This window comes from Salvia hispanica, chromosome 4, assembly GCF_029641045.1.
Source record: "Salvia hispanica isolate PSC_SH4W2 chromosome 4, Shi_PSC_v1, whole genome shotgun sequence".
In the NCBI taxonomy this organism is placed as follows: Eukaryota; Viridiplantae; Streptophyta; class Magnoliopsida; order Lamiales; family Lamiaceae; genus Salvia; species Salvia hispanica.
Genome location: NC_142695.1, coordinates 1,778,475 through 1,805,694, shown reverse-complemented (window position 1 = coordinate 1,805,694; position 27,220 = coordinate 1,778,475). Strand labels below are relative to the sequence as shown.

Here is a 27,220-nt window from a genome sequence, read left to right as displayed (position 1 = left end):
ACTAGTGTGAATATTTGATGAGGATAGTTGCACATTGAATATGAAGTAAGTACAATTATTGGACATGAAGTTTGGTTTGTACATCACGACAAGTAATAATTTTTGGATAAGTATGATTCCAACATCCAAATGACGATAGCTATTTTGGATTTAAAAAATCATATTCCCTTCGTCCCGCTTTAGGAGTCCCGGTTGAGTCGGGTATATGTTTTAAGAAAAAATGTTTGAGTGTATAATAAATAAATATAGTAGTGGATGTTGGGATCCACTTTTAATTGAGTGTCCAATGAATAAATTTTATAATAGATGTTGGGACCTACTTTTAACACTTTTTTATTAGTTTTAGTGGATGTTGAGAGCCACTTTTAACACTTTGTAGGCGTTTTTTATTAATTTATCTCAACCAGAACTCCTAAAGCGGGACGCCCAAAATTGATCAACCGTGACTCCTAAAGTGGGACGGAAGGAGTATTATAATTTCAGACTATTAAAAATAGAATATTTCAGTTTTAAGGGTATTTAACTATGGAATTATTTCTAATAAAACCATATAAATGAGTTGAACAATAGCAAGCTTGCTTGACTCAAATAAATGGCTATATTCAATCTTGAAGTAATTCACTAGTGTACATTTATGTATATATATACTTAACTAAATGATCCTATATGTAATATGTTGGAGATGGCATTCAACCATATACCTTGGCAAAGAATGAGAGACTATTGTTGAGTTTGAGATAATGAAGGTGATGAAGGAATCGACGACGGCTGACCGTGTCGTCGCCCGGACGAAACCCCAGTCGCGCCCTCGTCTCTCGACGGAACTCTTAGCGACGCCTTCATGACATCGTAGACGGTGAATCCGATTGCGACCGAAGGCACGACCTGAAAATGACGGACGCGCTCACGTTGAGTCTTTTCCGGGGTTTTAAAACGAGTCGAGTATTTCGCGAAAGAGGTTGCTCTCACCTTGAGGTAGTTGATGCTGAGCCCGGAGAATAACTGCTTCCATCCTTGCATCCGGACAATCGCGACAAGAGATTCGACCGTCCCTTTCGTAGGACTGCTGTCGGATATTATCAGCCGTTGGACCTGCCACGCGACACAATTACTCTATTCTGTCACGACAGTTTCAAACACGGATATCGTGGGGGTTGAGTTGGATGAATGTGTGTTACCTGCATTTGCCGCCTGACGACATCAAGAGGGTACGTGAATGTTTGTCCGAGTAAGCCTGCAACCGAGCCACACACGAGCTTAACCGCGATGTCCTTCTTGCGATCCTCGGGGACGTGCCTTTTCATTTCCTCGTAGAAGTAGAATTTCAGTCCAGCGTAAGGAAAGATCCCATACAGCGATGGAGCTGAGAACGAAAGACGATACAAGAGTTGGAAGGAAGTTCGAGTTTTTATAACATGAGACGAATACAAACACAAATATTCGAGCCTTTGGACGTAGGAACATACCAACGCCTCTATAGAGGCCTCGCATGCCAGCCTCTTTGTATATCCGGGAGAAGCAATCCCGGATCCCGTTGTAGATTATATCTTTCCGAGCATGCCTCTGTACAGCGGTCTTCGAGGATTCAACAACCTGCATGCACTCATTATTGAACACGTTGACAAAAACGGGTTCTTGAAACCAAGTAACGGTTCAACCATGCCACCCCTAACCACTATAGGACACGTAAGGCCCTTGTCCGGTTATACATGTGTCATTAGCTTAATCTTCGTTGTTTTTGTCCATCCCTCGACTCTTTTGGTCCACTATTTTCGGGTTATTCATATATAGAAACTGAAGGGCAAGGTTTTCTATCTTAGGATTGAGATGCATTAAGTAGACTCAAGAGACAGAGTTTTGTGGTACTTGCCTGATAAGCCAGTTTCGTCCGAACTAAATCGAGAGGATAAGTAAATAGCACAGCTGTTCCTCCCGCAAACGATCCAGCTACGAGGTCAAGGACGGGGCCTCTCCCCACGTCAGGATAACCCAAGATGATCCATCTTCGATATTCTTCATAAGCCATGTAATGCAGTGCCGCGTAAGGAACAATGCGGGCGACACTAGCTCCATTCCCTCTAATAACAGAACGTGATCGAGAATGGTTAGCAAGACTGATGCGACGATTAAAGGAGAATACGAAACAAAGAAAACACTATGGATGAAATGAAACAACAAAGATAAAATTCTACCTATAAAAACCAAGCACCCCTTCTGTTTTTGCAATTTTTGAGAAGGATCCCAACAAACCAAGACTATGGAACTCAGATCTTCTGGTCTGGGTAAAATATGAAAAAGACAAATGTTATTTTCCTTCCCCCCGTCACATATTTCCGTGTTACTTTTCCGGCAGAGAAAAAACACAGTCCGTTCACTTAGAACCGACCACAAGAACCAAATTTTCATGGCGATAATACACAAGCTTGTAATAAATTCTAAAGACCACTGAATAAACAACATGAAATGCTCCTCATAAGAATGTTGTATCAAAAGATCCGGGCACAAGTGAAGACAAGACTCACTGTACATTTTCCATTTGTCTGAGGTTGCAACGAGAATAGTGAATTAGGCCTAAAAGATGAATCATACGCTAACCTAGAAGTTCGGTAAATGCAGTAAATGAACCTTTCTTTTAGTCATATTGACAGAACATAGCCTACTTGCCATGCTTCGGATAGAATCAAGCTTTTCATTACGCATTCAAGGAGAAGGACAACAAAATGAGAGAGAGAGAGAGCTCACTCTTGAAAAGTGAGTTTACGTGCTAAGCCAGCAAGCTATATAGCCTTCATCATACTGAAGTAATTATTCCGTCACAACCTCATTCCATTTTGTTGGAAGTTAACTTAAAAACACATTTTTTTTTCTCATCAATGACAAAATTTTACTCGAAGAATATGGGCAGATGCTTCTGTGGTCTGATAATTAGAGGAATATTTATGCTATCAGTATCTTTTTGTTTCTTTGGAGACGGGGACGAATATAAGGAGCCACGTTCATCTCTCAGGTTACAGAAGACTGAACAAGGAGTGAACTATAGAATGAAAGACAAACACAAACACAACACTAAACAAGAAACACACTCTGCCAAAATGCACTTTTAGAAGAAAGCAAACACTGTTAATTAAGGCCCAAAGAGGAAACGTTCATGTAATCATTAGGCCAACCAACCACCTATTATAGCGTAATAAATAGCAAATGCAGCATCCAAGAAAAGACCATAAAAGTTCAACAACCTCTGTAAGTGCAACCCACTATATGGATGTACAGTGACAACATAAGATTGATATCTTTAAATCTAATCCTAAGTATAAGTTGATCGATTACTAATCAGGCTCTGTACATACTTTCAAGATATGCTTCCAACACCTTAATTCCACATCAGAAATTGGTTAGCAAATATGCTAAGATTGAATTATGTCCAAAATTGTCTCTCTCTCTCTCTCAAACAAACAATTCTAAATTCTTGAACCCCCTTAACCAATCTCCACATCAGCACAAAAAGGGGCACAAAGTTGAAGACTTTGAGACAAGATTCAGTTCAAGAATCACAAGAACCAAGAAACCATCTTTGATGAAGGAAACAAAAGTAGAAGTTAGGGACTAACTTATCAAGTTCTGTACATACTTTCAGCTGCAACTTTTTGGCAGCACAATGCCTCCAACACCCTAATTCCACAGCAGAAATTGAATATGTCCAAAATTCTCTCTCTCATCAACACACAATTCTAAATTCTTGAACCCCCTATTAACCCAATCTCCACATCATCACAAAAGGGGGCATAAAGTTGAAGACTTTCCGACAAAATTCAGTTCAAGAATCAAGAAACCAACTTTGATGATGAAGATGAGGAAAACAAGAGTCTGAAGCATACCTGAAACAAGATCTTGACGCGCTCAAGAGGGGCAACGACGGTCTTGGCAACCCCACCAGCCACACCACCGGCAATCAGCTCCTTCACGAAAACAGGCATCCCTTCTATTAATCCATTCACCAAAGCTGCCGCCTTTTCATTCCCGCCATCTCTCTCTTCTCCCATTGTCGTATACAACTTGCTCCCCAATACAAACCTATATATGGAGAGAGAGAGAGAGAGAGAGAGAGAGAGAGAGAGAGAGAGAGATGGGCTCTGCTCCCTCTCTCTTTAAAATACCTCCCAAATATGGAAATTCTGCTGACTGTTGTGGTGTCGTTTGGGACAAGAATTTGGGTTCGAATCAGCGGTTAATACGCAAGCGGGACAAAGCTTATAACGATCTTGGGGAGATTCCAGTTCCCGATTCTTTAAAAAAATATTCAGTAGTTAAGGAAAGTGGGAATTTTTAGATGGTCTAATTGGGTGTTCTCCATTGTGAATGATGCGATGCTTGATTAGTTTAGCAACGAATGTGTGCTGAATTTTTTATGTTCTTACTTTTCTAATTTACTCTATTTGTGATGTTGCTTGCCCCTTACAAGTCATAAATGTTCAAGCTCAAGAGTCAAGACCAGCATGACAATTTTTACTCTCTCTCTCAATTAGTATATTAAGTCAACTTGATTATGTTAAATGTGTATGATGACAGTTTTGAATTGATATAATATGATGACATTCTTTGTAAGGTTTCAATGGATAAGTGTGTTTTTTTTAATTACCAAAGGTATCCATAATCTACGGACAGTTTTAAGGATTTAAAGTTAGTTCTATACTCAAAGATAGAGATCGATTCCTGACCATTTGGTTAAGGATGGACGAGTCTCATGCCATTCGACCACCCCCTTGGGTTAATGGATAAGTGTGTTTTGTGCAATCATGTTTTTAGGCATGTTTTTATCGTGTATATGATGTTCTCTTGGTTTGATTTTGCTAGATCAATGATTTGTTTGAATCCCATGAGTTTTTGTGCAATCATGTTATTTTCCTTGTGTATCTCTTGGTTTGATTTTAATAGATTAGTCTTGTTTATAATTTTCTTTTTATTTCAGAACAAATTGCTATAAACACATCAAATTTATTTAATTTGTGATCCCGCATTTTATGTGTGTTACTTTATTGACCTAAGTGTATTAAATGACGTCGTTTTGATTTATAAAATTATTGATGCGGCTTTGACTATATATATTTTCCATCTACCACATAGAGTCATAGACTCATTTTTTTTCCAAATATGAGAATAGATAATTAAGAAAAATGTTAGTAAAATTTGATATAATCACTATTTGATGAATTTTTCGAAAGGTTATTCTTTATTTTAAGTTGAGAGGGAGATTAGTAGTGGGAATTGAACCTTAATTATTTCTATTTTTATAGAGAAAGTGCATTCTTTGTTAATTTCAATCATTTACAAAGCAAAAAATCATACCTAGTCTAGACAAATGAGTTATACATCGTTGAAATGGACTCATTCGCTTTGGTTAATAAATTCAAAAGCCCAACCTATCTACATAAATAAACTCCATTAGACAATTAAGTTTGACATTGTTAAAATAGGCACAAGTCAAAGGTTCTCTCGTGTAGATTGACATAATTTGATCCATAAACTAAAACAATAGTACTAAACAAAAAAATATACATATGTTTTCATTTCAATAATAGTGCTAGCTTGAAATAAACGAGAGCAAACTAAACATATACTATATGGTCTCATTTTAATAAGTTATGTAACAAAATATTTCTCTATTTCTATATATAATTGGAATTCGTTAGGAACTTTTTACTTACTTTCAAATTTTCAATCGTCAAGAATATAAATATATAATTATAAGAGATGCGAATTTTAGAAAAGAAAAGGTATCAGTTCTTTTCTCTTCTTTTTTACGTTTTGTCCCCTGACGAATATTTTTTAAAAATAAAATATGTCGAACTTTATTGCTGGAAAGAAATGGAAGTGACTCGAAAAAATGCTAGAAAAAAACGGAGTATCTGTGAATCTGATCATGTGGATGCTATAATGCTGAAATATAAACTTAGATTATGAAGTGACAGAAATTAATTTCTAAAGCTATAATCTTGAACTACACAATTTGATTAATGTAAAAAATATCATGTTCACATGAGTAATAGAGAATGATGCAGTGATGGCTGCCAGTTTGAATGAATGTATGGCTGACTAGAGCTGAGTGGTCGAGGAACTTATCTTGTCTTCGTTGGACATGCACTCGATAAGCTTCCCGAGGATCTTAGCCAGATCTTCGCTGCTGTTCCATTCGCAAACCTTAGCTTTGACAAGATTGCTGTTCTTCGAGATACGGCTCAACAGAGGGAAGTCCTTCTTTGGCAACACAAAGTCTCCGGCAGCAAGCTTGAGAGTCGGGCAGAAGTCGTTCCCCCCATCACCAATATATATAAGCCTTTTGCTTTCACTTTCGGATAAAGAAACCTTGATTTGCTCGATGATACGACCCTGCAATCGAGCACAAGAGAAGAATTGGTGTCTTACAACTTATAAACAAGATGTTGACTCGTCAAAACCTGTCAACCAAACCATCCGTCTCCTTTATGAATAAAACCAACTGTCACTACACATATATATACATAGAAGGACACTTTGACAATTAGAAAGGGATGATCGAATAGCCCTTGCTCTTTCATCGTAACGAAAATCTGCAAGTTACCTAGAGCTAACATTCTGCAGCGAAAATATGCAGCTCGAATATTATTAATCCTCACGATGGTTTGGCCCAACTCAAAACAAATTTTCTAGGGAATTCCACGGAATTTCCATCATATTTGGAGACTAGTAAACACAACATAGAAAAGGAAGCTATGACTGTGTTAGCTACTAATATTCATTATTGATTGTGATCCTTTAGGTTTTCTGTCATTGCATTCAAAAGAATAAAACCCAAACAGTTTTGCTTCAGTCTTAACATGAGGAGAAAATGAGGCACCATAATCCACAACGTCTAAATCTAATCTGTTAAATAACATTCAACTTTGTCTATGATCTTAAATGAAGCAACATGACTTTCAAACTGCCTATGATCATAAACGAAGCAACAGTTAACAGTCGAGCAAGATACAAAGCCAAGGCATCAACACATATATGCAGACATTTAAACATCTAACCAACATACCTTGCATAAGTTGGATGGGCAGAGATCGCAACCATGTGGCGCAGCTGAACCATGGTAAGGAAAGATTCTCAGCCTTCCTTTATCCACAACAGCAGGGTTTGTGATGATCTCCGAGAAACAGCTATATATACCATAATGTTCCAAAATAGTTCTAATGTAAAACTGATTCGAGTCACTCGCCACCTTCAAGTCACATCTGAAACCGCCAAAAATGCTCATATCACTAACTAATCGAGCAACAAAAATGTAAAAAAGGACAAAAAGTCGGGCGAGGAAGTACCCGAGAGCATGAGCTTGCTTAACAACTGAAACAACACTAGGATGCAACGGCATTCCTCTCAAACAATCTGCAATATCATCTATTGATTTTCCTAGAACGTGCATCTCCTCCAATAGCCTATCCTATATAAACAGTAGACTAATCACAACACAATACAAAACTCACGAAATTAACAACTACCAACCGGCTGCACAATTCCAAAGAAAACTTAAGAGTTTGAGTAATTTACTGAGGCGATTATCATCTACCGATTTTTAATAATGTGCATCTCCTCCAATAGCCTATCCTATAGAAAGCAATGGACTAATCATAGCACAACTCGAAATCACGAAATTAAAACTAACAGGCTGCAAGCAAAATTTCATAGACTAATTAGAGTTTGAGTATTTCACTGATGCAATTATCATCTACCGATTTCCCTAAAATATGCTTATCCTCCAATAGCCTATCCTATCCTATATAAAACAGTGGACTAATCACAACACAACACGAAATTAACAACTAGCAACAGGCTGCAAAATTTCATAGTAAAATTTGAGTTCTAGCATTTCATTGAGGCAATTATCATCTACCAAATTTCCTATAATGTGCATCTCCTCCAATCGCCAATCCTACAGTGAACTAATCACAAAACAATACGAAAATCACGAAATTAACAACTAATTCATTGAGGCGATTTCTGACATAATCATCCATTCAAATCATAAAACAATGAAACTATACATCGATTCACCCTAATCAAAACACTAAATCAAACTAAAAGCAAGTGATCGGAGATAAAAACAAATCAAATCATATCCAGCTTTGAACAAGACGGAAAACTAAACGAGAAGAGATTAAAAAGGAACGCAGAGACGCGCAAAACACTAAATACGTATATATAGATGTATGTATAGTAAGAGAGAGACCATGAGAGAGTTCCACGGGAGTGTGGGGCGGAGGTCGCGGAACAGCTGAGTGAGATCCATCCTGGTGAATACCCATCGGTCGCTGTCGTCTTCGATCAGCGTTCTATCGAAATCGAATATTATCACGATCTTCCCGGCCATTTCAGCCGGAGCTCTCCCTCTCTCTCTCTGAGCTTGATTCAGCAGCAGACTGTTTTCTTCTGCATATTATCTCTGTGAGTGAGAACTGAGCCACGTGGAGAGCACGTGGAAATGGGCCGTTTTAACGACTTTTAGTTGCGGCCCAGTTATATTTGGGCTTTAATTCGTGAAAATAATTCATTTTGACATAATTTATTTTATTTATATTTTTTTATCTCATAATTATTTAGATTATTACTCTCCATCCCATAAAAGATGTCACACTTTTCTTTTTAGTTTGTTTCACAAAAGATGTCACGTTTTTATTTTTGGAAAAAGTTCTCTCTCACATAAATATAAAAATAATATTTTCTCTCTCCATTTAACACACAAAATAAAACCTCCTAAAATCCCGTGCCGTCCCACAAGTGTGATATCTTTTGTGGGACGGAGGGAGTAGTATTTTATAAGTAACATAAATATCAAAGAAAAATTTAGTATTATATTAATTTATTTGAGATTTATAGAAAATATATACTACTACATATTAAATGACATCAATATTGTTTTTGAGATATTAGAATCAAAATAAATGTACTATAAAATAAATATAATAATGCTTGTATTGACTAAAAGAGAGTGACGCTCACTATGATGCTAGTATGTTTATAACATTTCTCTTGGAAAATAAACTAATGTACTATCATAATATATAACTTAATTTGGTGCAATTTTAACCTCACAAATCAATTATGTCACGTATGTTTGATAAATTGGATTTTTGTAAATTATACTTCAAAAGGTCATCGTCAATATACAATATTCCATTGTGTTGGAAAAATGAATCATAAATGCCCGCCCTTCATTCGTTTTAGTGGAGTTCCAAGAATATAGTATTTATTAGTGTAGAGTTCCTAGTTATGGTGTAGTTCCAACACTCATTTATTGGTATACTCAACGAGTCTCAAATCTTCCTATAAATACTAAGAAGACGAGCATATGAAACACACTAACACAACAAAACAAGGGTGGTATCTTAAATTGTTCCGAGTTTGACGGAGTGTACCGGGTCATAGTGCAACAATATCAGGGCTATCAAAGCATAGATTAGCCCTAGATACGACCGCTTATCTCACCCTATCAGGGCTATCAAACGAGCCCTTAAGACATTGTCCAATTTTCACGCAACATAACTCATTTATCCACATTCTCGCATTTCATTAATCAAACATTCGTGCCGCATATCCAATTTATCTATAGTTCCAAAGCCCATCAATTTATCCACACTTCCAAAGCCTATTCAAAAAAGTAAGGAGATATATACGAGAGTAATTCAACACATGGTGGAATAGACGAAAAAAAGAGTCGTCACTCACACTGCAATTGGGTGCACCGTTGCCTACCGGAGACGAATAGATAGTGTATCAACTAAGTATGTTTCTAGATAATTTCAGAATGATATATCTATCTATCGAATTGATTTTTCAAACTTTTTTTAATTTCAGAATGATATATCTATCTATAGAATTGATTTTTTAAACTTTTTTTCTCATCACTAAATGAAATGTCACATAGAATAGTTAGTTATCATGATGTGCACATATTGCATATGTGGTTGAACATAAATTGATAGTCTAGATGTTATAAAAGTCATATACTACCAACTATGAGAAGCATTGTCATAATTTAGGGAAAAACAAGCCCTAGAACTAATAAGTACTATCGGATATAAAAAAGTTTTCTAAATCAATTTAAAATACATATTATTTGTGTAGTAGGTCAAAAGTGCAATTTCCGTGGCCCACAACATAAGAAACAAAAACCAATGAACGATTTCCAGTTGGTACACAATAAAACAAAATTAACAACCACGGTTACCATTCTCATTCGTGCATCGCACATATAACTTATTAATTTGATTAATCATTGGTCCTCCAATAGTACTATTAAAATATTTACATTACTAAAAGCATCAAAATTTTGTTTCCGTGACTGCCACCTCAATACAAGTGGCTGACTCCATGTGCTTGCAATCCCATTTCACTCTCCATTTTTGGCTTTTTGCCAATCAACCAAATTTACAGATCACATATATGTGTATATACACACATACACGAACACGACTAACAAGTCGTATGAATTAAGTTGTTATCGGTTAAGTTAACCTGATAATCATTCATACTAATTTCGAATACGACAAAGTTAAGAAAACCCTTAACACGAAGACGAACTCAATTTGCAACATTCATTCTTATCGACACGATACAATAAAGAAACAGTAGTGACACAAAAACGTAACAACCACACAATATTGAACATAAAAAATCACATATTGCAAGAAATATGACTGGATAGCATCGTGGTAGTGGTGATTGTGGCAAAGGCAAGAATGAAAGTGTCATACGAAAAGTAAGAAACTAAAAACATAATCTTAATCTTTAATTAGTAATGAGTCATCTGAATCGAATCCAACTCAAAATTATCGTGTTTATTAGATCAACCCAATAAGAATGTAAATAGTTTGATACTAACCTAACTATTTTCGTGTATATCCATGTTGTATTTTCATATCGTGTCAAAAATTGTCATCTGTATGTAACGGGGCGGGGGAGGACTAGAGAGAGAGAGACCAGATCTGCATTATTTATTGATAGCTCGCTGTCATCAAGACTTACAACAGATGTTTACAAGATGATGAAAGACTACAAATGAATGAATCATCCAACAAACTCCTCCCAAATCCCACCCTATGTCCAACCAAAGAATTTTCAAGTCTTTTACAGTATACATGTACATATATATATCTACAGCCCTCTTTCTTTCTCTACCCCAACATTTTCCGACAACAGTTACAACCAAAGAATGTGACAAATGGTAGAAACAAGAAAAAACTATCATGTGGCCCTCCCAAATTTACAGAGTGACAAATAGAAGACTAATGCAGTCTTTGTGACGTGACGCGGGTCTTGATCGGTTTTAGTTTCAATCCCATGCTCTCCGGGGAGAGGAGCTCTGGCGCGATACAAGTAGGGCTCAACGGGCTCCTTGGGCTGCCACTGTGCTGACTCGGCATGTGCAGCCCGTAACCCATCAGGAAATACTCCATTGATGTCAACATTGCTTGCGGCTGCTCCTCCGTGACAATTGATCCACAATCGAGCACCTGCACAACATCGTTTTGTTCCTCCATTGCATAAGCAGAGTTCGCGTGTGTGTAACTACCATCATATGCAGCATTAATTCAAGATATAGCCTAAACATCACTGTCGTTTCTAAAAACTACGCGTATAAAATGATGCTTGCTTCATCTTTCTCCTCTTGAGATATTAAAAAAATGATTTACAGTTTTAATAAGTACACGAACCTCAACTAAGGCACTATATCTCTTGTCCAGTTTTGCAATCATGTCGAGAGACTCGGAATGAAAAGGAGAGCTATCCCCAACAAATATCAGAGTTCGGCACTTCAATTTCCTCAAACCATCAGTTAGGTCAGGTCTCCTATAATTGGCAAAACAAACTGAATAAGATAAGATAATTATCATGAAAACTTGGACAGGAAATTGCTATAATATCTGAATTCATTTACCTGTCTATGGCTTGAAGAAAACGAAGCACATTTGCGCTCTGCCTCTCATCCAGCAGCTGGATTAGATATATTTAAACAAAAAACACATTATTATCCGGGGTATTGGTTTAAAGAAAAATAAGAAAAATAGATTCTTCGCACACTTACTCTTCTACATGCTTGAACTATGTCAGATTCTGGAACTTCTGCATTGCCACGAACTTCCTGCTATACAGCATACAGAAAATTGGTAACCAATAAAGTCCCAAGAAAACCACTCCAGAAATGTGAAATACCTTGCTATAATACCGGTAAAGTAAGCATTCCTTCAGAAGACCACACATACCGTAATAGTACAGCAAATTTGACATCACCTGCATAGTTCCATTATAGTTTTTATTTCACACATCAAATCATGTTGAAAGACAATAGTAATACGGAGTGTAGATGTATAACCTTATTACAGAGCCATTCTGTCCATGATGGTGCTTTGCACAAAGGCGATACAAGTATCAAACCAACAACCCGCTCCCTGTATTTCATCTGCCAACATCAACACTCATTAGTCTTAAAGACTCGATGACTATCAATATAGTAATGAAACACCATCGAAAACTTACAGCGAACAAGGTCAGGATGTAAGCGCCAGCCATTACTCCCATGCACATGACTGCACCAAGTCTGACCAAATCAATTTCCATCAGTTGAAAATATTTATCTGGAATGTAGCAAATATCGACGAGACGCAATACAAGGAATCTAAGGTTAACAAATTAAAAAATAGATGCAGCATTTAGGTCACCTGAAGTAGTTGAGCACCTCAAGAATTTGATCTGCTAAATCATCAACAGAAGGCACGGGAAAACCTTCACTAATTGCAGCAGCTCCCAACTGGATATTATTTAAATTTCTGTGAGTGATATTATTTTATAATCCATGGAGCATACTAACAATTTGAAAAGAACGAACCTCATGTCCAGGAGGGCTGATATGGTAAACGCAGAAATTGTGAAGGAGCAATGCCGCGGCTTCCGGACAAAAAAACAAACCTTGAAAACATGATACATCTGAAGAAAAAGAAAAACAAGCATAAATGCTTGTTAGAGTAATTTCACAACAATTTAAGGAAAAATATCTGTATTACATAAGAAACAGATTACTCACGGTTTAAAGCCAAATCCGGATAAGTGATGAGAGCTGGTTTCTCTGGATCACCGTATATAATAACAGATACCGAACCAGTTCCTGTTCGCACAATATGCTCCTGATTGAAGGTACGCATCATAGATAATAAGAAAAAGTTCACAATCAAATTTACTCAACTTCTTCAGAATATAGTAATGTACAAGAGAGGAGCCAATTATCACCATTATTTTCTCACCAAACAGGAAACCATTAGTCAAACAAAAATAACCATTCATTTTAGCTTGATCATCCTTCAAGGAAAGGAAAACCCCATAATTTATTCTGGCACCTTTTTCATTCTTAAGAATAAAGTAAACCATGTGCATCCACCCAACTTTTAGTGTGAAATAATTCTTATAAAAAGTTAATGCAGAATAAATCTTCAGCAGTTCCCAATCATTTGACACAACAAAAAACCACGTTTACAAAGAGCACCGGCACCCTCTAGAATCAAACTATTGTTATGCTGACAGATATGCTAATATTGTAATGATTGCCACTTCTAATCATTTGCACAAGAAATGGAATAGACGGAGCAACAGCCAAGCTGTATTACATACAACCACAATAACAAAATCTACAGGTGTCACAAGCCACTACAGATAACAAAAAGCTTTAATCTATCAGAAGCCAACAAGCTCGAGCATCAGAACCAATAGAATCTACTCCTGACTAAGATAACGCAGATGCTTCAAAAAAACATCGTATCGCACAATTCGTATCACACAGTAATTTCTCGGAATCGACAAAGTAATATCCACGTTATCATCTCTCAACTCTTCAAACGAACTTGCCTAAACTAACATGTGCCAAAAGCTACTTACTATTTTAGCAAGACGATCAACAAAACGAGCTGGATAAACATGGTATTCTTCCTTCAATTGATTCAGGAAACAAAAAACAAAGCTATTTTGCCAATTGCTAGATTACGAAATGTGAACTTACCAAACAATAAAAAAAAAACAAAATTTCACACCAAAGCAACACAACAATAACAAAAATAAAGCTAGAGTGATTCAAAAGAAAAGTCATCCCAAAATGAAGCTCTCACATATCACGCCGGCAATCCGAAACCACAAATAAACTAAAACCGAACCAAAATCAAATCACCAGCAGCTCTTAATTCTCAACATTACCCCCTAAATCGTCTGGGTAAAATCAAGCCAAAAAACGGAAAGTAGCTCATAAACACAGCATTCAAATTCCAAACACCAAAACGAGCGAGTTTCATTTCAGAAACAGCGACGCATACGCCTCAATTGAACAATAAACATCGCAAAATTGAAAAAAAAAATAAAAAATCGCAACCTTCCCGCCGAGATAGATTGTCTCCACATCGAGGCAAACGGAATCAACGCTTAAATCAGCCATGCCGTCGCCTCTCTCCTCACACACGCACACAATATTGGATTGCTACTCCGAGATTCGCTCGCTAATCTAGATAAAACGTAAATATCCGATTATACATACATATATTGAATGAGGGGTCTTCAGCTTTGGATGACTTATATACGAAGCGATTCTTTCGCCCCTCTTTTATCTCACATATGAAATTATACGAACTGTGTGTGTATGTATGTATATATATATTGTATGTCAACAATTCTTCACAGTTTTTTTTTTTTTTTTTTTCCATTTTTTTTTCTATTTCAGTAAACCGATTCCCCACCGACGCTTTCTCTCTCTAACTTCTGTAGTTTATCTCTACAGATAATGAAAATCGAAAATTGAAAATTGGTCAGGGGGCATTTGTGTCATTTCGGCGTCTTGCGGTTAACGGCCGATACCGTTGACCGTTTTAAAGAGGAAAACGCCGTTTCTGCAACTGAATTTTATTTACTCCGTTTTAGCTCAAACGTCTGATTAGTGTCAGATATAATGATGGTTAGGTAATTTAATTTCAAATTAAAATAGAATTCATTAATTTGTAATTTAGTTAAATATTTTTTTTTTAGTTTTAGAAATGTTTTATGTAATTTATTAAAGGCAAATTATCATTTTCTAAAATAAATAAAGAGGTAATAATAAAATTGAGCATGAAATAAGATCATCAATTTTTTTTATATGAATTCAATGCTTTGTTCTTTATGAAATGCACAAAAACTATGTGTTTTAATTAATTGGAAATATATATGTCGTTCTTGTTTACTATGTATATATATTTTATTAAATAAGAATACATGCAACTTCTTAAATAATCTAATAAGTATCTTATAAAAAATGTAAAAAATTCGTTTTTTTTTCATAATAAAACTTTTACATCTATACAAATTATATGATCGATTGAAAAAAAAAATGATATAAGAAGTTTATTCAATTTTTAAGATAAATACTGTGGCAAGTGGCCATATCCCTCTACATAGTTTTCCAATATCATTAGGGTTTAATTATAAAATCATAAGTAGCCCAAATATTACTACTACTATTTTTATTCACACAGAAAGTAACCCTAGCTAGTCTCCTCCTATATCATTTAAATTGGAATGTTCATATATTAAAACTCAGTTATGATGATTTGCACCACTTACTAAGTTTGTGCATGAAAAGTGAGAAAGAAAAGTTGACATTTTAAGTCACAGCAAAGTTCATGTGTTTATCTAGTTTATACTACATTTTATAAGTCAAAATGTAATTAATTACATTTTATGACCAGGGTATTTGAAATTAAATTTATGTCTTTTGTCAGAATTTCTTTCACACATAGCAATCTCAACAATATTGACGAATATACTTAACTAGGATTAGAAAGGATTAACAGTCAAACTTTTAATGATTGAGTAGAATAAAAGATACATGTGTAGAAATGTGTAGAAACATGCTCTTTACATACACAATAATATTGTTTTATAAAAAAGAGCATTTATACACCTTTTAGAATAATGTTTTTTTATATATGCAATATATTTTGTTTACTGTAATGATGTTTCTTTTCATGACAAAAGTAGATTATTCAAAAGCAATAGTCCTAAATGAATTCTATTTTTTTTATGCATTTTAAATTTACAGTATGAGTTCTCAACCAATAAATTTTTAATTCTCATTAGAAAAAACATCGTCAATTAAAAATTGATTCCACCATATATAAACTAACAATGAAAGTTACCATTGCTGCCTCGCTGGCAATATCAGTTTGATTATAAAATAGGAGAAGTTTTAAATAATAAAAGAAAAGTAGGGCAACGCATTGTCACTGAAAGATTATTGTTGGCTGGGAATCATAAACACTAAATAATTATGTCTTTATGCAGTTAATACTTATTTGCTATAGTGATAAGAGAAGACTATAAATAATTATTCATAACATACCTTTGTTACTATATTTGATGAATGACAACCTGGATGAACACTACTATTCTATTGGTGAGGACCTTCATTAGTCTCCAATTAGTGGCAGATCCAGGATTCATAGACGGAAGGGGTGAAATATATATTAGTAGGTTGGTTTAAGGTGAAAATGACAAGTTTTTCGATTTTCAGGGTGACGTCGGTGCAAACGGAGGGGACGGATATGGTAATTTTACGTCCGGATAAGAGGAAATTAGTCCGCCCCCTCCTGCCCCCCTAGATCGGCCAGTGCCCCCCATCATATATTATATAGTATATGGGTGGTGTTCGATTTCGTAGATAAAATAATATTAAGATATAATCCAGGATTGAGTAGTAAAATTATTTTAGTTACGATGTATCCACAATACTCATTAATGTTAAGCATTCATAATTAGAATTCAATAATTAACTAAATTAGATGTATTATTTAGATGTAGTAACAAGTAGTAATTGTCAAATGAAACTAGATTGTTCTTGTGATTCCAGAGTATTCTTTTCGTATTAAATACACATAATAAACTGATTTAGTTGGTGAAGTAGTTAAGTGGAGTACTATAATTTCATTAAATCAATAAAGAATTAACGAAATGAGCAATAAATTATGCACCAAAAAAGATTGGTAACCAAAAGCAAGAAACAGTTAAGATATCGACAAAACTATTTAATTGATTATTACGATTATCACAGCACTCTACACAAACTCAACAACCTCTATAGACTATAGTGGGTAGGTATCTCAATTTCACTCAAACTTACAACTCGAGCCTTACATTTCCATATATATGTATTTTAGAGTTTAGACAATATTAATCACACCCTTACAATAACCATACACATTATATACATATGCTTTCTAAAATAATCCAATTAATTCAAATGTTTGATTTGCATGATTCGACTCGCTATGGATAACTCGACTGGCCCAAACTGGGCAAGTTTAGGTCGGGCGGGGAAGCAAGCAAGCACAAACACAGACCATAAACGAAGATCAACGTATATAGTAGTACACTACTCGACAATATAGTTCATTACATATGCGAGTTTATCCATGTTTCAGAGCAAGCACAGGCGTATGCCGAGGATAAGTATGCAAAGTAAGACTTATTTAATGCAGTCCAAACCGGTTTGAGTGACTTCCTGTCATCTTAGTCCCGAGTACTGTTCTTAATCCACTCCAAATACTGGAGATTGCCACCGGTTATGGGCAACGAAATCACCTCAGGCACGCTGTAGAAGAACAAAGGAAACAAAAATTAAGAATACTGATTATAAATAGGGATGTGGCTTATGAAAATTATGTTCAAGTCTTAACTAGTGTCATTTTTATCAATGAGAATGACTTAGATAATAGAATGAAGAGGAGGTCAAATAGCTAAAATGTACTGCCAGGTAAATTACCGCACTTTTAAGAGACAAATCTTCGAGATCCATATGAAAGATAAAAGTAAAACTGAAAGCAGTTCAAATAATTGAATGACCAGATCTTCTGAGAAGCAAGACAAGGTAAACTACTCACTCATATTCATGATTTGCCTTGACATGCTCAGTTAAAGCCTCTAGAAGAGATTCCCTCGTCTTGATTATAAGCAGCTCTTCAGAATCAGTTTGTATCTGTTTGCATGTCAAATAGAACCAAGACGTAAATTCTCTAAAACAACAACAAACTTTTGCATAGAGGCTTTATAGTACACTCAAACAACCCATCCTTGAGACACACACACACATAGAAATATGACCACATTTACCTCTCCTTTCCACTCATAAACTGATTCAACACCTGCATCGAGGAAAAAAGGTTATTTTTTGGTAGAGGCAGAAAACGTTCAAGCCAAAGATCCAGCTATGTGTTTCAAAGGCCAAACCAGCCCATGCATTTGCTAAATGTGCACGGGAACGACTGCAAGTAAGGGCTGCGCCTGCCAGATATGCCGAGTCCTTTTCGGGACTCACAATTTTGGTGCCCTATCCATGTAAACTATTTTCCCCGAAAAAAGAGTAAAATATTTGGGTTGGGCCAGAAATTGCCGACTCCAAGTATCACGTAAGAGCAGGCATTGCATGTCAAATGGGAACATGAACATCCATAGGTAAATATCGAAGAACCATCTCTAATTATGAAGATCCCTAATGATTGACTGTTCAATTAACAAGCAACCATCCTCTTCAAACACAATAAATTGCATAGCTAGCAGATTTTAGAACACCATGTGAAAGATAAGAAAAGAGAGAGCACATTTTTTCGTATTTATTGGAAGATCAAACAATGATAATTATTGACCCCAAAATGCAACAACTCCAAGACTAGTTTGACACGTAAAAACTGTCATAGTTTATCAAATCAACAAGTAGGATTTGAGAGTCATAATATCAAATGCTAATAACAGCTTAGCTACTAATGATCTACTGCAAAATAAGATCTAAACTCAATCTAATCTCAAGATTAGAATCCTTGAGAGACTACCTATTCTTCAATACAATGAGAGTGCACTTTCATCTGTATCCCCGTATTACATATTTCCTAAATTGCAGAAATCTGACCTGGTATTCGGTTAACACACGCTGCGAGCCGCTCTTTGACTATGCTTTCAGCCAATTTTTTCCCTGCAAACAGATGAATACCCTATAAGTTTCCCTTTAAAAGTTATGATGGCTCAATACAGATTTTAGATGTCAATATCTTTTATTTGTAGATACATTAACTAGATACAAACATTTCCTCCAAGTTTAAGAAAAAAGATACTACGCACTTTGCTCCTATACTACCACTGTCTCACTTTAAAACCTCACAGTATCCTAAGGGAAACAAATCGTTATCCTTTATCTGTAACATAGGGTGTATTTAACAAAATCCACTTGAATATATTTATTTTATGGATTTATGATAAGCAGAACTCTCCAAAATGAACATTTAGTTTCTACTCCATCACTTAAAATTATTCGTGAGTTTCCCCGAGATGTATCACTCGAAACTTGACCAACAGAAGCAATGAAAAACACTAGAAAAACTGTGAGAGAGCTATAAACTCAACATATGTAAACCACATAATACCCTGAAGTTCTACAAAGTACAAACTAAGCATAATAGAATATGAAACAGAAACAAACCTGCTTCCTTGTTTGGAACTGTAACATAGACAACAATGCTGGGTACAGTCGTCTTACTTGCTTCCATCCTTACACTATGATATTTCTTACTCTCAGACTGACTACCGAATTTCGTCCTGTTATTATTAAGTAACACGGACGTCAATCATTAGATTGGATAAAAACAATCCATTGAACAAGTAATGCAAATATCCAATCATCCAAGTACCGGAATAGAGGGGCAAACGGGAGAGACTGAGCACACCCTGTTCTGGAAGATAGAGAAACGGCGCAGAGATTGGAAAGGCCGAAACTAAGAACACAAAAGGCACCCACCAGAGGGAGTCGCCTACGGACCACTGTGGAGGAGACAACGGATGAGAGTCTTAGTGCCATGATGAGTATTTGCAATTCAGACCCCTAAGTAAAGAAAGCCAACACCATTACTCTATCTAGTTTATACAGATGAAAATTACAATTTCCAAGTAGCCAAACCACTTGCATTGTACTTAGTTTCATAGTAAATTTTTTTTACTACTTTCTGAGATTGGTTATTCATCATCTATGCATAAATATTCCACTGCAGACGACTTCCTATCTCTAAACGATTCTTCATCTGAGGTTTCTTATAATCGAAAATGAGTACAAAACAGCACTATCAGCTCAAAAATTGAATAGCGAAATGATTGAAAAGGCTAAATCCTGAATAATTGAAAAGGTAACTGCTGTAGAACCTAGGAATGTGATGTGCAACTAATAAACTGTAATTATATCCTAACAAAACGAAATTGCCGCGCATGATACGATACCTAGCTCAAATTCAGTAGAGATTGAGGAAGATAGAGAGAAAGAATGATCGGAAAATGCCACCATAGAGAAAGTTACCTTAAATTGGTTGAAGAAAAGCTCTGCAGAGGAACTAAAGGAGAGATGGGAATAAGGTAAGGACTCCAATTTCATAGTTAAATTATTCCCTTTTTTTTCTATTTAGGAGTAACTAATTTCATAGATTGCTTTCCAATTTTCATCTAATAATATTTGAACTTATAATAATGTACTCCCTCCGTTAATATTTTATTTTAATTATGTGATTTTTTTATAAATAAAGTGAAAGTTAGATAGAAATATCTAATTATTTTATAATTTCGTTTGAAAAATTAATTTACTCAACTGTGATTATCTTTGTGTCTTTATAATTATGATGGAGATGAAATGCATTAGCCTTAGATTATGAGGGGAAAAGCAGACTGCTCTAGATTAATTACATAAATTGATAACACAGGGAATAATTCTTAGATTATTTGGGCTTTAATTTATATGGCCCAAAATAATAAGTTATTCTTTTGACTAATCTGTGTATGTTTCTTTCTTCATAATAATGCTGCCTATTTAGATTTGTTTGCTAATTGATTTTGGATTTGGACCATAATTTTGGCATTTGATCGTTATGAAGATGACAATCGTGTTCGTTACAAATAAGCTTATGTAACAAATGCCCTTATTCGTGTGATATTTTATATTTAGAAGTATTTTTCGGATATTTTTGACAAATTGGAGATTGAAGTATGTCTGGATAAGTGGATATCCATGTTAACTTAGCAAACGAATTTCCATCTTCATTTGTAGCATCATCCGCAGTCCAAATTAAATATTACGGGTCTGGGTTCGTTGTTCATGGATCGTTCAAGCCGAAAAGCTTCGTTTGCAATAGCCGTGACTTTCCGTTCGATTCTTAGTAATAATCAATTTTATATTACTACAACAAAAAATCAAGAACAATAAATTCAGAAAAAGATCAATCAACACTATTATATCCATAAACGATAGGTATACGTATCAATAATCAATTATATTATGTTGTAAAAAAAAAATACATCCATCAACTGACATTCACTTGTGAGTATATATTAAACAAAAAAGGAAGTTATAAAATGTGCAAGAAAAATAATTCAGAGAATTTCATCAGAATATTATGAGCACATAAACAAATGCCACAAATGTTAATTGAGCCAATAAAAGCAAAAGTCTTATGACTTTCATTATGTATGCATCAAAGCTATATAGAAAAACAAAAGATATTACACAAATAATGCACATATAAACTACAATCAAGGAATCATACGCCCTTGGTTATTTCTGATCCCTGTTTAACATCTATCTAAAAAAGTCAATAAACATTACTTCATCCATCCACAAAAAGTATATATACAAATAGCAGTATTTGTTGTCACAAAAAACACATCCAACCAATAACCAAACAAACCACATGGATGAATAAGAGAGAGTTTAGAGTTTTAAAAAGATAAGCTGTTATTGCTCAATTGAAATCATGGAAACAACAAGAGTCTTTTATAATGGAAAAACAAACCTAATCCTATGTGGTTCGACTCTCGTAATCTGATCCGGGAAAGAACCACAAAGAAAACCCGGATGGAAATAAATAACCGATTCGATAACAAGACACAAAATAGAGCGGATGTGTTGGAGCTGATGTAGGTGGGTCGTGGTGAGTTGGGAGGTGTGCTGGAGAGCCTTATTATTAATGTATGAAGTACATAAACAAAATAAAGAAAGTTTTATGGAGTATCAATTGAGGCAATAAATGCGAATAAGCAAGTGTAGAGAGCCTTCACTGGGAATCAAACTTTTGTTGGAGCAGACAGTTATCTATCATCTGAAAAAGAAATAGCACAAGGTCAAGATCGTATATGGAGTAGCATTTAGTTATATATAGTATATTATGTACAGAATGTATGCTCACAAATTGATTACCTTTGCTTCAACCCTCTTTTATCGACCACTGCTTATTCTTTGTAGACACGATCCATATCAATGTCCTTCTCGACAAATGGCCCATAATCTTCTTCATTTACTCTCTCCATGAATTCTCTTGGCATATTCCAGATAGAGATGCGTCGAAGAGAGGTGGAGAATCTCAAACCATCTGGAACCTTCTTTAAATCGGGGCACCCACACATATTCAAGGAAGTAAGTTTTGGCATTGCTCCTTCTTCTACCTCCCATACCTTTAAATCGTGCAAATTCCTTAAATAAAGTGTCTGGAGTTGTGGAAATGAATTTGAGTGGAAAGTTAATGTTTCATCCATCTCGACTTCATTTAAAATTAGATCTTGCAACATGGGATACTTGCCAAAGTCCTTCACATCTACCTTACCCTTGCAATTTAAAAGCCACAACGTTACTAAATTCTGACACATCTCTGGTTTGTAGTATGGAAAACTGCTACCCATATTGCAGCTCCATATCTCCAAACTGACCAACGAAGGAGACATCAACCCGTGATTCAAAACCTCTCTACCTTTCTCCGTACTTAAATCACATAAGTGAACTGAGAGGTAACTCTCACGTAATTGGCTGTTTTTGCTGTTCAATACAATTGACAGACTATCCACATCACGAACTTCAACACGCATCTTCTGTAGACTAATCAATGTAGGGATATCTGCAATGCAAGTTGTCTCACTGCTGACCTTATCTAACGTCTCCAACTCTTGTAGCCCACCTAGTCTTAGTTTCCCCCCTCCAATCACTTCTATTTTGGGATCGAGAAACAAATGCTTTAGTCTTTTCATCTTACATATCACATTTGGCAATCTAATAGCAACACTGTACCATACTCGCAAATCTAAGGTCTGCAAGTATGGCAGGCTGCATATAGACTTTGGTAGTTCTCTCACATTAGAATACCTCAAACTCAAGTATCTCAAATGAATTAGTTCACCCACCTTGCTTGATAATTTCCCCCCTTCAAACTCACAATCGTCTACCACAAATATCCTCAAGTATCGCGACATCTTAAAGTTAACCACACTCTCTTTGAAGGCCACGGTTGGTTTATAAGAAAAGCGTTTAGGGAGAACAATAAAAGCTCTAAGACCTCTAACTTCCTTTAACCCATCTATACTTGGTTTACTTCTGGGGTCATAGCTAATGGCTATTCGAGTTCGTAAAAGAATGTCGGTTATATATTTGGAAGCATCAATGCGCATCATAAACTCTTCCTTTTCAGCTTTAGAAGAACAAAGATCATGCATTAAATCATGAAGCCCACACGAAACAAATTTCATAAGTGGAGTGTAGGTGTCAGCTTCATGCAGTTGAACCATACACCTCATACCAAGTTCTATTAGGTATCGTTGAGCCACATCTCTTAGAGTCTCATTAGCTTCTTTATCTTGGTAGGAAATGAAGCCTTCTGCCATCCACAATAAATACAGTTTCTCTGTATCAATCTTGTGATCCTCAGGAAAACATGCTAAATAGAGAAAGCATGGTTTCAAGTAATAAGGCAGGGCATTGTAGCTCAACTCCAACACATGATTTACTCTTTCATATTTTCCAACACCTTTTCCATGCTTCAAATGTGATTCCATGTTCAGATTTACATCTATCCATTCTGCGTGTACTTTATTGCGCAAAATCCCTCCAATAACACAAATTGATAGTGGTAACCCTTCACACTTTGATACAATTTTTCTTCCAATATCTTCAAATAATTTTAAATCCGGGTCATCTGCCAATATATACAAAATAAGATAGAGACATATATTTAAGTTAATCTTAGTAGGATACAAAATAACAATAAGAATAAAATTTAATAGTGCTCTAGAGAAATTTCTAGTCCCACTAAGCCTTACAAATTAAGACCCGTCAAAAAAAAATGTAAAAATAGTGCATTAGATTTTATTTATATTTTCCTCATTTTATTAATTTGAGTCATAGAAATCTGTATCACTCTCCATTACTTTATTGAATTATATAAATATTCTCTCTTTTATTTTTTGATAAATACCCTAAAAAGCTACTCTCTCATCTATTATTCTATAAAACAAATTAATATTCATGTCGCCACTTTGACGCTAACCCAGACTTACGATTCAATATAGGGGGGGAGTGGAAGGGTACAAACTATGGTGTATAGAACTAGACAAACAAAAAATCATACTCACTCCGTCCACGAAAAATAGGACACATTGTGAATGGTATGAGTTTTAATGTGAAATTGATAAAGTAAGAGAAAAGAGAAAAGAGTAAGAGAGAACTAGTGTTAGTAGAATGTGGAGTCCATATTATTAGTAAGAGAGAAGGAGAAAAAGTAAGAGATAAAATAATGTTAATGTGGGGCCCATATTATTAGTAAGAGAAGGAAAAAAAAGTAAGAGAGAGGTTGTTGAAAACTTTTCTTTTTTAAATGTGCTTTATTTTTCATGAACAACCAAAAATAATAAGTGTGCTTTATTTATCATGGATAAAGGAAGTACTCCCTCCGTCCCTTATAATTTTACTCACTTTGACCCGGCACCGGTTTTAAGAAATTTAATGGAAAGGGAGTTGAAAAAGTTGGTGAGATGTGGGTCCTATTTTAAAAGTATTAGTTTTATAATATAATGTGAGTAGGAATGAGTTAGTGGAATATGGGGCCCACTACCAAAAATGGTAAAAGTGAAGTGAGTAAAATTATGTGGGACGGCCCAAAATGGAATACTAGGTAAAATTATGGGGGACAGAGGGAGTAATAAGTAGAGATGTACTAACTTTTATTGAAACTCATGGCCTGTCATACCTAATTCATTTTTTGTATTGTTGGTTTTTCAAATTTTATAAAAATTTGGTTCAAAAGATTTAATTAAAATCGAATGTTCACCCCTACATAATTACCCTCTAAATTTCAAATAAAATAACGCATGAAATATACCAGCCAAACATGTTCAAAAATGCAATATTCAGATGGAAAAAGCTCTAAATTTTTACAAAATTATACAATGAAAACATGGACGAAGGAAGATAGCTAAAACTTCTGACCTGGAGAAATATCTGCTACTTTTTGAAGTAAAGTCCAACCTTCGTCCTTGGTCAGAAATTCCAGCCTGTGAGGTTCGGATTGTTGATTAGCAATATCCTCATTACGAGTTGTGAGAATGACATCACAATTCACCGGAAAAGCTTGCTTGATGATCTCCCAGTGAACATCTTCCCAAATATCATCTATCACCACCAGACATTTCCTTTTCACCTCCAATAAACTATGAACTTTTGTCACCAATTCACGATCTCCCATGCCACCAATTTGTACGCTGCTATCAAATTGTTTCAAAATCTTGCCGAGAATTGCATTCGGTTGAAACTGTTGAGTGATGCAAACCCATGCTCGGGCATAAGATTGGAGGTCTGTGTGGTTGTAAACCTTTCTGGCGAGAGTAGTTTTTCCGAGACCACCCATCCCATATATCTTCACTACTCGTCTCCTTCTGGTTTCATCCTTCACCTTGGAGACCAAAAGCTCGATGTCTTTCTCCATTCCCACAAAATCATGCTCAACCTCATGAGCATAAGTCTGTCTCAACAGATGCTGCTGCTCAGCTTCGTGCTTGGAATGAGATGATGAGCCTTGTTGATCCAACTCTGACTTTAACTCTTTAGCGAGTTGGTCCAGGGCAGGTATAATGTCGCAAGCCTCCTTCCCAACTTCGTGGACACTGTAACACTAACTTTCTCAACATCAGCGCCCACACCGAGCAAAAACTTAGTTTCTTCAGCCACCAAATCACGAAGGGTTTCCAGAAACACATTTGCAACAGATTCTGCCATTCTATGCAACGCACAGAACAGAGATCCAAACACTTTGACTTGAAATGAGATTGTAAGTCTCCTCAAGTGGGAATGCTTATTAATTTCAAATGATAGGTTAGCTGTATTCCAAATATGATAGCTGTAAAGTATAATCATGTTGATGGCTTTATTGATTATAAAATGAGAGGAATATTACTGTATCCACGTTCCAAGTCTCGTGAAGTGGGAAAGCTTATTCGTTTAAAATGATAGGATAGCTGTATTCACGTGTGATAATTGTATCAAAGATTGTTTTATATACCGACTACGTCTTGGAAAAAATGGTTTCGATTATTATACTGATTTTTGAAATTCATACAGGTTTCGATGAAATCTCATCTAAATATCTACTACCTCCGTCCCTGAAAATTTGATACATATTACCATTTCGGTCCGTCCCTGAAAATTTGATACACTTCACTATACCATTTTTTGTAGTGGACCCCATATTCCACTAACTCATTCCTATTCACATTTTATTATAAAAGTAATACTTTAAAAGTATGACCCACATCCCACCAACTTTTTCAACTCACTTTCCATTACATTTCTTAAAACTCGTGCCGGGTCAAAGTGTAGCAAATTTTGAGGGACGGAGGTAGTAATTTATATAAATATGGATATATCTCCTTATGAGAACTTGTTAACGAAGTGGGTGGTCCATTTCTATGATATTAGAATGAAAAGCGGAACCTCTTCAATTAATTTAAACGGACACAGGCGATTTAAAATTCATGCACATCTCAAATTAAGAACAAAGACCGGTTGATATCATAATCAGAGTTCGATTAAGATGTCTTGTGATAATAATTTTTTCTTATAATTTTCGTTCTCGTATTAGCAAGTTGATTTTTTCAGTAGGGCAAAAGTTGTAATATCATTATTCCCGCGACAGCTTAAATATGCGTTCTAGAAAAAGTACAATTTTTTTGTAATTTTTTTACAAAAATTGTTAGATAGTTGTACTTATAATCAATTATTGGAATATTAAAATATGGAAAAAGATAGTAATTCCTTAAAAACTGATATACTCCCTATGTTCTATAGTAATACAATCGTTTT

The 27,220-nt window shown here is 35.4% G+C and overlaps 4 protein-coding genes and 1 pseudogene across 9 annotated transcripts; all 5 read right to left on the bottom strand.

Moving 5' to 3' along the window:
• Positions 1-469: 469 nt before the first annotated feature.
• Positions 470-4,397, bottom strand: LOC125196314 (Mitochondrial substrate carrier family protein). Its single transcript, XM_048094778.2, has 7 exons — positions 3,876-4,397; positions 2,193-2,278; positions 1,871-2,078; positions 1,467-1,593; positions 1,179-1,363; positions 970-1,092; positions 470-885 (listed from the first exon to the last, which is right to left on the bottom strand). The coding sequence occupies exons 1-7, from the start codon at positions 4,038-4,040 to the stop codon at positions 721-723; spliced, it is 1,059 nt and encodes a 352-aa protein (XP_047950735.2). The 5' UTR covers positions 4,041-4,397; the 3' UTR covers positions 470-720.
• A 1,588-nt stretch (positions 4,398-5,985) lies between these two features.
• Positions 5,986-8,459, bottom strand: LOC125201754 (Pyridoxal phosphate phosphatase-related protein). The gene is made up of 4 exons (XM_048099992.2): positions 8,246-8,459; positions 7,338-7,459; positions 7,058-7,253; positions 5,986-6,384 (listed from the first exon to the last, which is right to left on the bottom strand). Exons 1-4 carry the CDS (start codon positions 8,384-8,386, stop codon positions 6,091-6,093), a joined length of 753 nt encoding a protein of 250 aa, XP_047955949.1. The 5' UTR covers positions 8,387-8,459; the 3' UTR covers positions 5,986-6,090.
• Positions 8,460-10,990: 2,531 nt separating this feature from the next.
• LOC125196240 (protein NDL1-like) lies at positions 10,991-14,779 on the bottom strand. Of its 4 annotated transcripts, none has more exons than XM_089057474.1 (11): positions 14,426-14,779; positions 13,097-13,196; positions 12,902-12,999; positions 12,735-12,823; positions 12,553-12,613; positions 12,389-12,475; positions 12,229-12,306; positions 12,101-12,160; positions 11,954-12,009; positions 11,730-11,865; positions 10,991-11,583 (listed from the first exon to the last, which is right to left on the bottom strand). In XM_089057474.1, the coding sequence occupies exons 1-11, from the start codon at positions 14,486-14,488 to the stop codon at positions 11,260-11,262; spliced, it is 1,152 nt and encodes a 383-aa protein (XP_088913600.1). In that variant the 5' UTR covers positions 14,489-14,779; the 3' UTR covers positions 10,991-11,259. The 4 variants fall into 4 exon arrangements, with proteins under 4 accessions (XP_088913600.1, XP_088913601.1, XP_047950629.1 ...); XM_089057475.1 differs by having other exon boundaries at positions 12,101-12,157; positions 14,426-14,778; XM_048094672.2 differs by having other exon boundaries at positions 10,991-11,528; positions 14,426-14,769.
• A 2,643-nt stretch (positions 14,780-17,422) lies between these two features.
• On the bottom strand, positions 17,423-20,515 carry LOC125196277 (protein CutA, chloroplastic-like). Of its 2 annotated transcripts, none has more exons than XM_089070182.1 (7): positions 20,414-20,515; positions 19,758-19,948; positions 19,550-19,665; positions 18,983-19,045; positions 18,190-18,221; positions 17,961-18,055; positions 17,423-17,671 (listed from the first exon to the last, which is right to left on the bottom strand). In XM_089070182.1, exons 1-7 carry the CDS (start codon positions 20,486-20,488, stop codon positions 17,590-17,592), a joined length of 654 nt encoding a protein of 217 aa, XP_088926308.1. In that variant the 5' UTR covers positions 20,489-20,515; the 3' UTR covers positions 17,423-17,589. The 2 variants fall into 2 exon arrangements, with proteins under 2 accessions (XP_088926308.1, XP_088926309.1); XM_089070183.1 differs by having other exon boundaries at positions 19,758-19,887; positions 20,338-20,419.
• A 1,180-nt stretch (positions 20,516-21,695) lies between these two features.
• LOC148927020 (putative disease resistance protein At1g59780) lies at positions 21,696-26,174 on the bottom strand (annotated as a pseudogene). Its single transcript, XR_016137824.1, has 3 exons — positions 25,352-26,174; positions 22,301-24,062; positions 21,696-22,202 (listed from the first exon to the last, which is right to left on the bottom strand). The product of XR_016137824.1 is annotated as a putative disease resistance protein At1g59780 (transcript).
• Between the last annotated feature and the right edge of the window lie 1,046 nt (positions 26,175-27,220).

Bases quoted from the DNA above. Each gene is read 5' to 3' on its own strand.
- LOC125196314 (XM_048094778.2), bottom strand. From the start codon at position 4,040: ATGGGAGAAGAGAGAGATGGCGGGAATGAAAAGGCGGCAGCTTTGGTG. The intron at 2,279-3,875 runs GTATGCTTCAGA...TATTTTACCCAG, and splicing joins GCGTCAAGATCTTGTTTCAG to ACCAGAAGATCTGAGTTCCA. The intron at 1,093-1,178 runs GTAACACACATT...GTCGCGTGGCAG, and splicing joins TCGTCAGGCGGCAAATGCAG to GTCCAACGGCTGATAATATC.
- LOC125201754 (XM_048099992.2), bottom strand. From the start codon at position 8,386: ATGGCCGGGAAGATCGTGATAATATTCGATTTCGATAGAACGCTGATC. The intron at 7,460-8,245 runs GTCTCTCTCTTA...CTGTTTATATAG, and splicing joins TCCCGTGGAACTCTCTCATG to GATAGGCTATTGGAGGAGAT. The intron at 6,385-7,057 runs GTATGTTGGTTA...GCTCGATTGCAG, and splicing joins GCCCATCCAACTTATGCAAG to GGTCGTATCATCGAGCAAAT.
- LOC125196240 (XM_089057474.1), bottom strand. From the start codon at position 14,488: ATGGCTGATTTAAGCGTTGATTCCGTTTGCCTCGATGTGGAGACAATC. The intron at 12,476-12,552 runs GTAAGTTTTCGA...TGATGTTGGCAG, and splicing joins ACATCCTGACCTTGTTCGCT to ATGAAATACAGGGAGCGGGT. The intron at 12,010-12,100 runs GTAAGTGTGCGA...TATCTAATCCAG, and splicing joins TAGTTCAAGCATGTAGAAGA to CTGCTGGATGAGAGGCAGAG.
- LOC125196277 (XM_089070182.1), bottom strand. From the start codon at position 20,488: ATGAAATTGGAGTCCTTACCTTATTCCCATCTCTCCTTTAGTTCCTCT. The intron at 19,949-20,413 runs GTAACTTTCTCT...TTCTTTACTTAG, and splicing joins TTTTCTTCAACCAATTTAAG to GGGTCTGAATTGCAAATACT. The intron at 18,222-18,982 runs GTCAGATTTCTG...TCCTCGATGCAG, and splicing joins GTGTGTTAACCGAATACCAG to GTGTTGAATCAGTTTATGAG.